Raw genomic sequence first — 12,577 nt, 5'->3', positions numbered from 1 at the left:
GTTGGCATGTGATCTGTGACTTGCAGTTCTGTTACTCATCCAAGTTGGCAAATGGAATTGGGATAAAGATTAGATCTTGAAGTGACTGGGTAGAGAGGCTGCCTCCCAGACCCCTTAATCATCATGTACTTCAGGATACCAGTAGTACTTGCAGTACTGGTTCATCTGTCAGTGCATGTGTGCTTTCAATATATGTATGAAAAACTGAGTCTATTCAACACTCAGAAACAATAAAAACATCAGCCACTGTGTTGCATGATACCTATGCACAGTTCATAGTCAATGTGATTTAAACCAACCCAGGGAAATTCTCAATTTACAAATGGCAAGCATTCTCTGTTCTTTCACCTGCATGTGTAAATTTTAATGTCAATATATTATGGCATTTAACATGATTTTCCAGTTCTCATTATCTCACAGTTTGACTTCTAAGACTGTCTGCACACTTGTTTTATACCAGGTATCTGGTAACGTTAGGATAGGAATGGTTTTTATTTTTAGCTGTGTTGCATACACAATCACACATGGCAAAGGATAAAGTAAGTAGCTTAAAATGGCTGGGTTTTTTGGGAATAGCTTAATATGTATATTTTACTGATACCTTTCCCTGTCCTCCACCTTTCCCTTTTTAGATGTGTGGTCAGCAGGCTGTGTATTGGCTGAACTGTTACTAGGACAACCGATCTTTCCAGGTGACAGTGGTGTGGATCAGTTGGTGGAAATAATCAAGGTATGGAATATTAAGTGTTGTTTTGACTGCATTATTCCTTGGGAATAGGTATGAAAAATGCACTGTTATAAACTGGTGAACATACATATCTTCTGACATGATTGTACAGGTTTTTGCATGTAAACTGTGTTTGAAAACACTTCTGCTATTTTGAGAACCTGATGATCTTTACTTTCTCTTCTTGCAGTAATGCATAAAGATATATATTGGGGCTTTTTCCCTCATAAAGGATTGCGGTTCAATGTGCTTGGAAAAAGTGCTTACATACTGGGCCAATATTTATTAATGTATGATTTTCATTCTTTAGGAGTCTGTCTTTTTTTCCTTTGTTGCACACAATTTATACTTGGCTTTGAAAAGAGTGGTGTTAAATTCCTTATGCCAGATTCTTCACATATGTATTTGCCTTCTCTTCTTCCTTCCTCCTAGCTCTTTTAAAGTTGAAGGTGGGAAAGGGCACTTGTTTTTGTAGATAAAGAATCAGGACAGGTAGGACTAAGGTACTTTTCACCTGAAGAGTCTTGTTTTTAAAGGTAAAATAACTAATATGTCAAAATATGTAACACTTACATATCACTTATGTCCAAGCACATCTTGATTAATTTCATTTGGAAAGCAGTGAATATTCTGAGGTTCTCAAATTGGAGGCATGGAAGAATTGTTTATAGACAGGTGTCTGACTTCCCAGCACCCTTTTCAACTTCTGCAGTGAAGGAAAGAAGATTTCCAGAGAGAACAGTGTAATTTTCTTCTGAATGTATACTATGCACATAATAAGGTGGCATTATTACAGAGGCTAAGATGTGTACACATACCGTTCAGTTTTTTTTATTTCATCACCATGAGGGCACTGTAGCGAGAGAATTTCCTCCTTGATTTTGCCACTTCCTTGATGCATAAATATTTATGTGGCATGCATGTGAAAAGCCCCTCAAACCCCAAATTTGTAGGTGGAGAGCTTCCTACTTGTCTGTGTCATTGACTAGAAGAGCTGCCGGTGTCTTTGTCCCTGTCCTAGGAGAGTGTATGACATGAACCAACACTGACTGGTCATTCTCCTGCCTGAAGGGCTTGGGCTGAGGCTCAGGGGTGGCTGTGACATTTCCAGACTGTCACCCCATCTCTTCCAGGTTTTGACCACATAAACCTGGCTTCTGTTACAGTGAGTTTGCCTGTCCTGCTGGACATCCTTCAGTCAGCAGCTTGCCTCTGGAGACTCCATGTCTTGTACATACTTCTCCTGTGACTTTCTTGATGTCTTCTTATTGCATTTCTGCCCAGTGTATTTCAAACTCAGTTTATCCAAGTTGGGTCAGTTTGCTTAGGAAACACAAAAAAAACTAGAGTTGCTTTCAGATGTAGGGCTGATGATGGTACAAGTGACAATATTTTTAATTTTTGAGAATTGTCTTAGAGTGGTGTGCTGCTTTTTCCTGCACTGCTTTTGTGATGTGAAGGGGTCCATGTCAGATGAGCAGACCTCCTCAGGATTTTGTGTGATAATGTGTGGTATTTGCTTTTGGACATTTCTGAAAAGTCCTGGTTTGTTTTTTAATGAATGTCTAAAATCCTGAAAAACTAAAGCTAATCAAAGAATCAGCAACATTGAAAAAGACCTCTGAGATCAAGTCCAGCCAATGACCCAACTCTGCCATGTCAACTATACCATGGTGCTAAATGACACATCCAGTCTTTCCTTAAACCCTGCTAGGGACAGTGACTTCACTACCTCCCTGGGCAGTCCTTTTCAATATCTAATCACCCTTTCTGTGAAGAAATGCCTTCTCATGTCCAACCTAAACTTTCCCTGCTGTCCACAAGAAGAGCCCAACCTCCACCTGAATTTTTGTAAATAGAGCTTTATATCATGGTGACTGTCCATGGCTTGATCAGAAATCTGAGTGTAGAGAGACCTTATTGGCAAAACTGTAGTGCTCTGCCCTACCATTGCTTTGATTTCACTATGGGAAAGTAAAGTAATGAGGAGATACATGGTCTCTTATTATTGACATGCTTGGCAAGCAGAAATTTGTTGTTTGGTTGAAAGTTTACTAAGAAGCTGTTAACATCAGTTCTGCACTCCTGAAGCAAATATCAATGAGCCAGTAATTTCATAGCACATATATTCTCCAATTGTGGCACTTTTGTTAGCACTTCAATTGTATTGAAGCAGAGGAGTACTTCAGTAAAATTGCTGAAGTAAAATTTCAGTAAAATTGTACCATCTATGGTGGTAAATTTCTTGACTAACTCATAGTAGTGACGATATATAGTACTGGCAAACTGATGATATTTCTCAAGGCAACTGAAAGAGCACCCAGTGTAAAGGGTATTTCAGTAAATTACAGATTGAAATTATGATACCCTCACAGAAACAAACTTCTGACAAATTTCTTTAAATATAGAAATGGGGATATTTAGTGACCATTCAGACCTGTGTTGGGCTGCTATTTTCTCATCTTCTGTTACATATGTAGTCTGCTACAGACAGAAGTGAAGTGAAACAAAATGTACTGAGGCAGTATGTTTTAGGAAAATCTGGGAGAAAAATACTGTAGATATTACTGCAGTAATCACAAAAAAGGATGTTCACTGAAACTTGAAGTGTATTGTAGAATGTGAGCCTGAATGGATGGGTACTGTGTTCTTCTGTCAGTATTTGTTACCAATGCAGCATATATTCTGAAGGCAAGACTGGAAGAGAAGCTGAGTGCAAACTGGAGAAATAGGTTGCTTTTCAGTGCCCTTGTCCCCCTAATCTTCTGAAGTTTTTACAAAACTATTCAGAAAAGCCCTAGCAGAAGGTGACGGTGGGAATACAGAGAAAAGTTATAATTGAGACTGTTGTGTTCAAGATCAACAGCTGTGAGAAATTGTCTAGGTGCTTCCCTTGTAACACTGTATCCATTTACAATATTTCTCATGGTGGAAGTAGAAGGAAAAAGTGTGTTTACCTAAAATTTTTCTCACCTTTTGAAAATGGGGAAAAAGTACAAAGTGAGGTCAATTTTTTTCCATTCTGCCAGCTGTTGGGAGGTATCTGACCCATCTACTGTGTATCTTTTAAAAATGACCAATAATCGAATTAAGAAGATCGAAACATTCTGCTCTTAGCACTTCCAGAATGGTGCTTAAACTCAAATCAGATTTGAAAGGATGGTATAAAAGAAGCAACCACATGACTGAGTTTAAGTTTCATAGCCTCAGTATGGTTGAGGACATGCAATTCTGCAGCATAAAAATTATCAGAAATGCTAAATCTTGGCACAACGTGTAAAACGTGATGTTGTATAAAGTTTCCTTTAGGGTGGGATTCATTAAAAAAAATCTGACAGATGTCATCCACCTCTTCCATTTGCTGCCATAGAAAATTAGTATTTCAAGCTTTCATTGTAACACAGACTTATTTTAATGCTAGCTGGCTGTGGGAGGAGCAGAGCTGTGGGATCTGACAGTTGTAGAATAGCAGTGAGCTTGGTAGAAGCTTGCAGACTGGGAGCTGCTCTTTGACTATCTGGGGTCCTGCTTTTCAGATAGTTTCATTGGAACTGTGTGTCTGAAAGTTAGGGGCAGGGAAGATGGTGTATTTTAAACTTCCAAAAATGGGCTATAGTAAGAAGATACTTGCTCACGCATTGGAAAATACATCAGACTTTCGTCCTTTCTATTTGGTTGATTCCACTGCAGGAAGAGGTCAGCTTAGAAGCTTTACTGCTGGTTGTTATCAATTCAAGATGGTTGAATCACAGTTACACTAGAGCAGGTTTCTTTTGAGCCAAGATAAACTTTCCAGTTTTCAGTTGCTTACTCAGCTATGATTATTCAGATTTTATTTCACAACACAGCAAGTGAATGCTACACCTGGCTGTGAAGTTTTTTGCATTAGACTGGATAATGACTTCAAAATGCCATCGCATTAAATTAGTTCTCCTTTCGCATGCAGTTCTTGATGACATCCTCTCTTTAGCTGTGTTCATGGTGATATATCAGTTGGCAGAGTTTGCCCTTCCTGCAGGCCATATGCTCAACATCCTCAGTCCCTTGCTGCATCACAAGCATTTTTGGCTTTTGACAGATTTTGAGACACTTTCAATAGGCTTAATGTAGTTTAATTTCAAGCAGTCTTGCAAGATCTTCTCCATATAATTGCACCTGGAGTTTTTCCAGACCTACTGTGTATATGCAAACTGCTCTGAAAAACTGTGCCCCTCTAGAACTACAGCATCACGTTCAATTGCATCAAAAGACAGTCCTCTTTTAAATTTTTTCCACTTGTTCCTATTTCTTTAAATATTGTCTTTCCACATGTTCTCAGTGTGACTGGGAGAGATCTTTGACCACTTAGCCCTGACAAAATGATATTTGATATAGGGGAGTACTGTCTTGGAGCTCCATCTGAAGAAGTGGTTTAACCCAAGTACACTCTCCTTGAATACTTATGCTATTACAGGAGAGAAATCATGTGCTTTTTCCAAATTTTGATCTTGAATGGTGACTCTTACTTTTTTTTTTTCTTTAGCTCTTGCTTGCTATCCCAGATGTTAGGTTGTCCCATCGTGGGGAATATCTCAAGTGGGTAACCAAATATACTCATTAAAATTCATGCCCCTACTGGCTTTCAAGTGGCATCTCCTTCAGAAATGTGCTGAGTTTCTGAAACAGTCACAGTGGCGGTAGTGTGGATTTCGTCGGTGATCCCATAAAGAAATTATGTACAATTAAACACTGTGCCTCAGAGCAGTCTTGCAGCCTTGTACCTGATGGATTCTTCCAGCAGCCCAGGAAGGTGGCAGTTGCCACTTCACTATTGAAAATCCACTGTGCAAGTGGGACCCTGCTGAATACAGTTTGAAAGAAGGAGCACTTAGACCACAAGAATGATTTTTCTTGGAGATGCAGTCAGGGCAGACTCCTTCGTAGATCTCCAGTCTCTTGTGCACAGCTTGCAGTGCAGCAGTGGTGGAGGACTGCTCCCTGTAAAAGCTTGGGAGTTTGTTGGCATTCCTGGCCTCACAAGCTCTACAGCATCCCAGAACCATCAAGGTAAAACTGGCTGGCATATGCTCTCCAAACTTCAAACCTGTTCGATTACAGTTCCTGCAGACAGTGGTTACTCTGTATTCCTCTTGCAGGAAGTGAATCTCAGAAGGGTAATTGGGTTTGTTTCGAAGATAATAATCTTCTCAAAGTTTATGTTTGGTACCTCCCCCATACTCCTCTCAAAATGAGGAAAAAAAAAGAATCTGTCAAAAGAACGAAGCAGCAGTAATTATCTGAGCAGCCCTGGGACATGGGGAGGACAGCATCAGCCAATCTGCCCGGTGTTTTCTTTACCGGAAATATTTTTTCCGTGTGCTGCTATTTAGAGTATGAGATGAATCAACCAACTTGTGAAAACTGCAGGAAAGAAGTGGGGGTTACGGGGTGGGGGTGGTGTTTGCTTTGAGTTTTTTGGTTGCTACTGCACTGTGATTATTCCTTGCACCAAAACTGACATTTCATGGTAATTTAAGAGGAATAATAAAATCTTCTTCTCATAGTTCCCTGGGTAAGGGGGAGCTAGGGGGAAAAAAAATGTATGAAAAAGCAAGTTCAATAGTATCAGGAATCCTATTCATGTGTAACTTTTCAGGCTCTTGACAGTTTTACTGCGCCTAATGCTAAGTATAGACTGCAATTACAATATATGGCTCATGCTCAAATGTCAAGGTACTATTTTGGGCTCAGTTTTTGAAATAAAATAAATCCAGTCAGAGTAGTTAATGGGCAGAGAGGAGCCTTCTCTTCCGGGAGAGTAAGCCATAGGAGAGTATTTCATTTTATTGGATGTGGTCCTGTGCTGACGACCTGCATGGGCTTTCACATGGATTCTGTCCTCAGCCCTAAGGGAAGGCTCCTGGCATTTTTTTCCCTGATGTCCCCCCCACATCACAGCTTGGCTGTTCCTGTGCTTCACTTAATTCATCACTTCCAGTGCTTGCAGGCAGGCAGTATAAAAAGTTGATAGGCAATTATATTCATGTCAGCGGTGACAATCGGTTTCTTCCTATTCTTGATGTATAGCTCCTTTTGTGTTATGAATAGAAAAAATATCTATATTTAGTTGGCTTTCATTGTTTGGCAAGAAAGTGTTTTTGAAAGGAAGTATATATAAAGAGAGTAAGTTTATTTTACTTTCTACCACAGACCTCTTGAAGTATTGTCTCAAGCTGTGTTAGCTGCTTGAGATGCTACAGTGTGAGTTTTTAAAATAACTATTGGCACACCTCTCACAACTTTCTGAAGAGGTGCAGTCATGTTTGCAGAAGTATTAATTATGCCATCTGGTAAGCCATAAACATCAGACTTTAAGGAATACATTTCCTCATAAACTTGCACAGTTTTCCCAGGGAAGACCACTATACTACTGCAACCATGGCTTTCTAGAGGTTTCTGATTTAAATTATCACATTCTCCCCTCTCTAGTTCAGTTACTACCAGCTGGAGCTTCTGAACCCTTGGTTCTAACCAAGATCCCTCTGCTTCTAACTGATTACATTTTGGCAAATGTTCAGCAGTAACAATGGTTGTCATAAAGGGCCTTTATTCCACTGGGAATTGTTGAAACTCTTGCAGTTTTCCTTTTCCTCTGCTGTTGCAACAGTGTGGGTTTGGTCATAAATGAGTCAGCGCAGTTTTGCATAGTGAAGCAGGTGTGGGCAGCAGCTGTCTTGGTACTGAGGTGTAACTGAAGTGTCTTTTGGAGCTGAATAATCCATCTTTTCCTCCTAAAAAAGTTGATTGTAAGAAGATAAACTGAGAATCTTTGTTCAAGTTCAGGGCTTATTCTAGGTTCATAAATCCCCCTTCTTGTTTGGTAAGGATGACATTCTTGTGAGCCTTTCTTTATTGTAGCTTTTCTTTAACTGCAGGGGATACATACCATTACCCTACCTTCATGAACCCTGTTTGTGGAATAAAAATGTTCTTCATCCATTACAGACTAATGTCTAGGAAAAAACTTGACAGAATATGCTGTGAAACCTATTGTGTTCATTTTTTGTCCTAGGAGAATCAGAGCAGTGTCCACTTCTCAGCAAGTGTATTCTTTAGTTAATCTTAGTATGTAATGCTTCTTTATTTTTATTTAAGAGATGATGATAATGACAATTGGTAATGAAGAGAAAAACTAATTGACCTGGCATCTTGACATGCAGGAAGATGCTTTGTATTCTCACATCAACCTCCCCTTCATTCATTTGAAAGTTGAGTCTTCATTCTCGGTCTGGTTGATTCCATCAGGCAACTGCGCTTTTATTATTATACTACTTACTTTGGTTCCCTTTCTGTTTTTTAAGTGTTAAATAGAAAAAAACTTTTCTCGAACTTCAACTTTTTCCTTGATAAAATTACTTTCCATAAGATTCCCCAGGAATTAGAATAGTATGTGCCAATCTGCATTGACCTGAATCATTCAGTATTGGACCATGTATTTCTCTGACTTTTCAAGATTGGTGGGGATTTTACCAGTGTACAGAGTATGTGAAGGGAGGGTTCAAAGAGGGAGCCAGCCTCTTTTTTTGGCATCCTATGACAGGACAAGAAGAATGGGCACAAATTAAAACACATGAAATTCAATCTGAACGCAAACCAGCTGTTTCATGGAGTAATTCTGCCAAAAATGAGCACAGTAATTTCTGCTTCTTTCTCAAAAGAAGAATTTTGACCAATTTTTGCAGCAGCTTAAGTGATTGCTGTTACCAAGGTTACTTGAAAGTATTCCTTATATATTGAAAATTCAGTATAAATCAGTGAGGTACAGTTTCAAATCATGTAGCAAACAGAATTGGTATGTTGAGGGATGAGGAGAGATCCACTGCAGGACCTCTTCAAGATAAGTTAGTTAGTGGTACAGTTTTACAGGTTATCACTTTATTTATCCCACTGTTCTAATCCGTAACTTGAATTTGACACAATCTTCAAAACTTCTGTTCTTCCTTCCAAACTACTTCTCTTTTCAGTTTTTGGTTGGATTTTGGGGCGTGTTGTTTTGTGGTTGGGTTTTTTTTTCCTTTAATACACTATCAGTACAAATTGGAAGCGCAGTCTGCTTTTACAGTCTTGAGAGAACAGAGTAAATATAAATACACTGTGTAGCTGCTAGTAGTCACTTTTCCTTTTGTACAGTTATTTTATGTGTCTAAGGCTGCTTGCTATGTAGCTGAAAGGTCAGACAATCCCTTCTTTTAGCTACCATGATCCCTCTTCAGTACCTTCTTTTCTAAGCATTTGTGAAACCTGAAGTGCTATTGCTTAGATGCCTGTGCTTGAGTTTAGGAGTTGCCCTCTCCCATCATCTGGAGTTACAGCTGTGCTTTTAGTGAAATGCTTGAATAGACATTGTCTGTGGGTTCTTCCATGAAATTGGCCTTGCTTATCTAATCTGAGTTATCTGATGCTATAGGTGGTCTTTAAATATGCTTGCACTGTGTAGGCTCCTGTTCTGAGCAGCCTTGGCAACCAAGTGAGTTTGATATATTTGGGCTAAATTTAAAATAAATCTACTTGCTGCTTCTTAGAAAAGCTATTGAAGGAATTTTTTGAGGAGAAAAAGGGTAAAGAAGGTAAACATGCCTTTAAAAAGTATTGTTTATACTAGGGAGGCATGAAAACTTAGCTTTTAAAAAACATGAGAGGGCAATAGAAGGTGCCCATCATTTTTCAGAAAGTTAATTTAAGTAACCTCCAAGGTCCTAAAAATCACTTTTATCCCAAAATCAGATGAAAATAATATTTAGGGGTGGGAAGTCCCCTCATCTTTTAGAACGGGAAAGGTTTGAGAGTGATGGTCATCAAAGCTTTGAGAGCAGCACCATCCTGGCAGGGCTGGCAGCTGGGTGGCTGATGCTCTTGTGGATGCCAGACAGAAAACCAGCAGGGAAAGGGCACATTTTCCTTTCAATTCTTTTTTCCTTTGAAACTTGAGCAGAATATATGGAATTTGTAGACATTCTCCTTTTTTACCCCCTAAGCAAAACAGACACACCCAAAAAAATCTGCTGACATTTCTGAGAGTAACCCTTGGCTTTTAGAATTAGGTGGGTTTTAAATCCTCATGAGCGATGTGATCTATAAAACATTATTGTTCATTTTATACAATTTGTCAGTCAAATTTGTTATCCATGGAGGAACTATCTGAACAAGTTGCAGAGTTGATTTCCTCCACTGCTGCTCTTTATTTAAAGGTTGCTTTGTGGATAGTATGTTTTTGTGTTGTGCAACTCCTTTTTTAAATAGCAGAGAGATATCAAGTTTTGTTCATAATACCTGATGATAGTTTCTCTGTTCCACACATTGCTCAAACAGCAGTTACCTTGCTCTTTTACCTCCTTACCTGACTTTCTGGAGTGCATTTTTGTAGTTTCCATTCTTCTAACAGAATGAAAATGTACACAGATACCAGATATTTCTTTATCAAGCAGCAAGGTAGAGTGCCAGCATTATGTGATCATTTGTTGCCTGATGGTGACAGTGCAGTCTGATGAGATGAGGTGATAACATTAGGCTAAGCTGTGCGGAGGGATTTGTCATGGGGCCAAAATAGTGCCTCTACAAGTTTCATATAGATGAGCCTGAACCCAGCACAGGGGAGCCACTCCTGCCTTCTGCCTTCTCCTGTCAGCAGAGCAAAGAGGTGCCCAGAACTGGGTGGAAGCAGAAAACAATGGGATTTCTTGCAGACACTTTGTAATTTTCATATATAGCTAGAAGACAATGGCTCTCTCACACTTGGTGCTAATTGAAAAGAAAGCACTAATGCCATATTGTCAGTCTTATTCCCTCAAGACATTTCTGAAATCCTTTCAAAATGTACCCACCCTTCAAAGAGAAGTGCAATTGTTTGTTATTTCTCGTAAAACTAATTTGCATCCATAAATAACATTGTGCAGATTCTGGGAAGGAAACACACAGCTTGGTGAAGGTAAACCACAGGTGGTATGCCTTTCAGATACTTCCAAGTTAGATTTAAACTAAGTCTGTCCTCCATGTGGAAATATTGAGATGAAGAAGCACCGCCCAAACCCACAGTTTTGTTTGTGGGGGGAGCAGGACATGCTCAGCAGTAACTGGCTGATCTTTTAAGCTTGTCAGAGGACTGCTGTTTGTGACTTGTAAAATGCAGTCTGTGCTACTTGTCTAATCCTGAACCATATGCAGTGAACTGCAGTCCCTGAATGTGTTTGATAGTACTGTTTTATATGAACCTAATGAGAGTTAATTCTCTACCCCACCAAAATATTGCTAAGTTTGAGAGAGATGCTTTAATTTTGTGAAAAACTCTTTTAAGATGTGGACAAATTTTTGACACTGGGCTTGGAGCATGAACTGAATTGCCCGCAAGAGACCACTGATGTTGGAGTAAGGCCACAAAGGTGATTAAGACACTGGAGCATCTGTCATATGAGGAGAGATGGCAAGAGCTGGAGCCTGAAGCAGGGAAGGCTTGGCCGGGGATGAGGGATCTCGTCAGTGTGTGTGTAAAAGCCTTGTGGTGTGAGGGAATGAAGAGACAACCAGGCTCTTCTTAGTGTTCCCCACTGGCTGGGTAAGTGGCAGCAGCACAGAGTACAACACATTTTTTACTCTGGGTAGTGGTCAAAGACTGTCCAGAGAGAAGGGTGCCCAGAAATAGGACTTCCCTCTCCTGGGTGCAAAAGTTTTGTTGTCTTGCTCTCCACACTGTATTAACTTACTAGTTACATAGATTGACTTCAGTTGTCTCAATGCCTGATAGGTAATACTTCAGTCCTAATTCCATATGAAGCATATCTAAACAATTTGCCTTTTTTTTTTTCTCCTGTATAGGTTCTGGGAACGCCTACAAGGGAGCAAATTAGAGAAATGAATCCAAACTATACTGAATTCAAATTTCCTCAGATTAAGGCACATCCATGGACTAAGGTGAGTCTATATGATCTGAATAATAAAGACATGGGCTGAAAGTAAAAATCCAAGTTGTTCAGTTTGTTCAGTGATTTGGTGGCTTTCAGTCTAAACTGGGTGCCTTTAACTAAGCTGGGGACCTGCAAACTTTTTATGTAGCTGAGGAGAAGGAGATATTGAAGCAGTACATTGTAATATCTGTTGGTCTGGGGGTTGCCTGTAGGTGGATTGTTTTTTGTTTTGTTTTTTTGATCATGGTGTGTGTGTGTTAGTAGCGGATTGCAATATTCTACATACTATCATGGTATCAGCTGATATGTGCAAAAGTCACATAGAAACGAAGAAAGTGTTCCAATATGTATGTGGCACTTTTGTAGTGCTGTTAAATAGCATGATGAGGGCTGAGAGTCACTTTCTTAAATGCTTCTCTTATAGATAATATTCTGTTTGTACTTCTGTATGTGTACTGTTGAGTGGAGATGTTGTTTCTTGGAGTTATTTCTTAAGATTTCTTGTTATCTAGCTTTCATAGGGAGACACCATTGCAGTACACACAGGCAATAAATACTATGACCTCCATGACCAAAGAGCAAACTGCTAGCAATGAAATAAATACATTGCTGCACAATTAATTGGTCTTCCACATATCAAGCAATGATGAATATTTGACTTCAGACAGAGTAACAATCATTTAGTCAAACTCTTGGGTGTGGAATAAGGTAATACTGAATCTCAAACAACTGAAGCCTGGCTAGTTAACATTTCCTCTGACTGCTTGAGAAATGCCTGTTTTAGTCACAGTGGATTTCCATCCTGTCTCAGCACTCAGGTGTCCTGCTAAGAAAGTAATATCTGTGTGTGGAAGGGTTGCATGCCTAGCTAAGCACATGTCCAGGGCAGATTGTTTTCAAATACTCTATGGCC

General features: G+C 39.5%; 1 protein-coding gene across 2 annotated transcripts in view; it reads left to right on the top strand.

Annotated features, from left to right (window-relative positions):
- The window catches only part of GSK3B (glycogen synthase kinase 3 beta), a 147,950-nt gene that overhangs the window by 106,493 nt on the left and 28,880 nt on the right, over positions 1-12,577 (top strand). For both annotated transcript variants that reach the window (XM_074534780.1, XM_074534779.1), the window contains exons 7-8: positions 633-730; positions 11,576-11,671. In XM_074534780.1, the coding sequence (XP_074390881.1) occupies positions 633-730; positions 11,576-11,671 (194 nt within the window). The remainder of the gene's footprint in view (positions 1-632; positions 731-11,575; positions 11,672-12,577) is intronic.

This window comes from Zonotrichia albicollis, chromosome 2 (genome assembly GCF_047830755.1).
Source record: "Zonotrichia albicollis isolate bZonAlb1 chromosome 2, bZonAlb1.hap1, whole genome shotgun sequence".
NCBI classification, from domain to species: Eukaryota; Metazoa; Chordata; class Aves; order Passeriformes; family Passerellidae; genus Zonotrichia; species Zonotrichia albicollis.
Note: the sequence above shows the minus strand (reverse complement) of the source record. Positions and strands in the feature narration are given on the sequence as shown.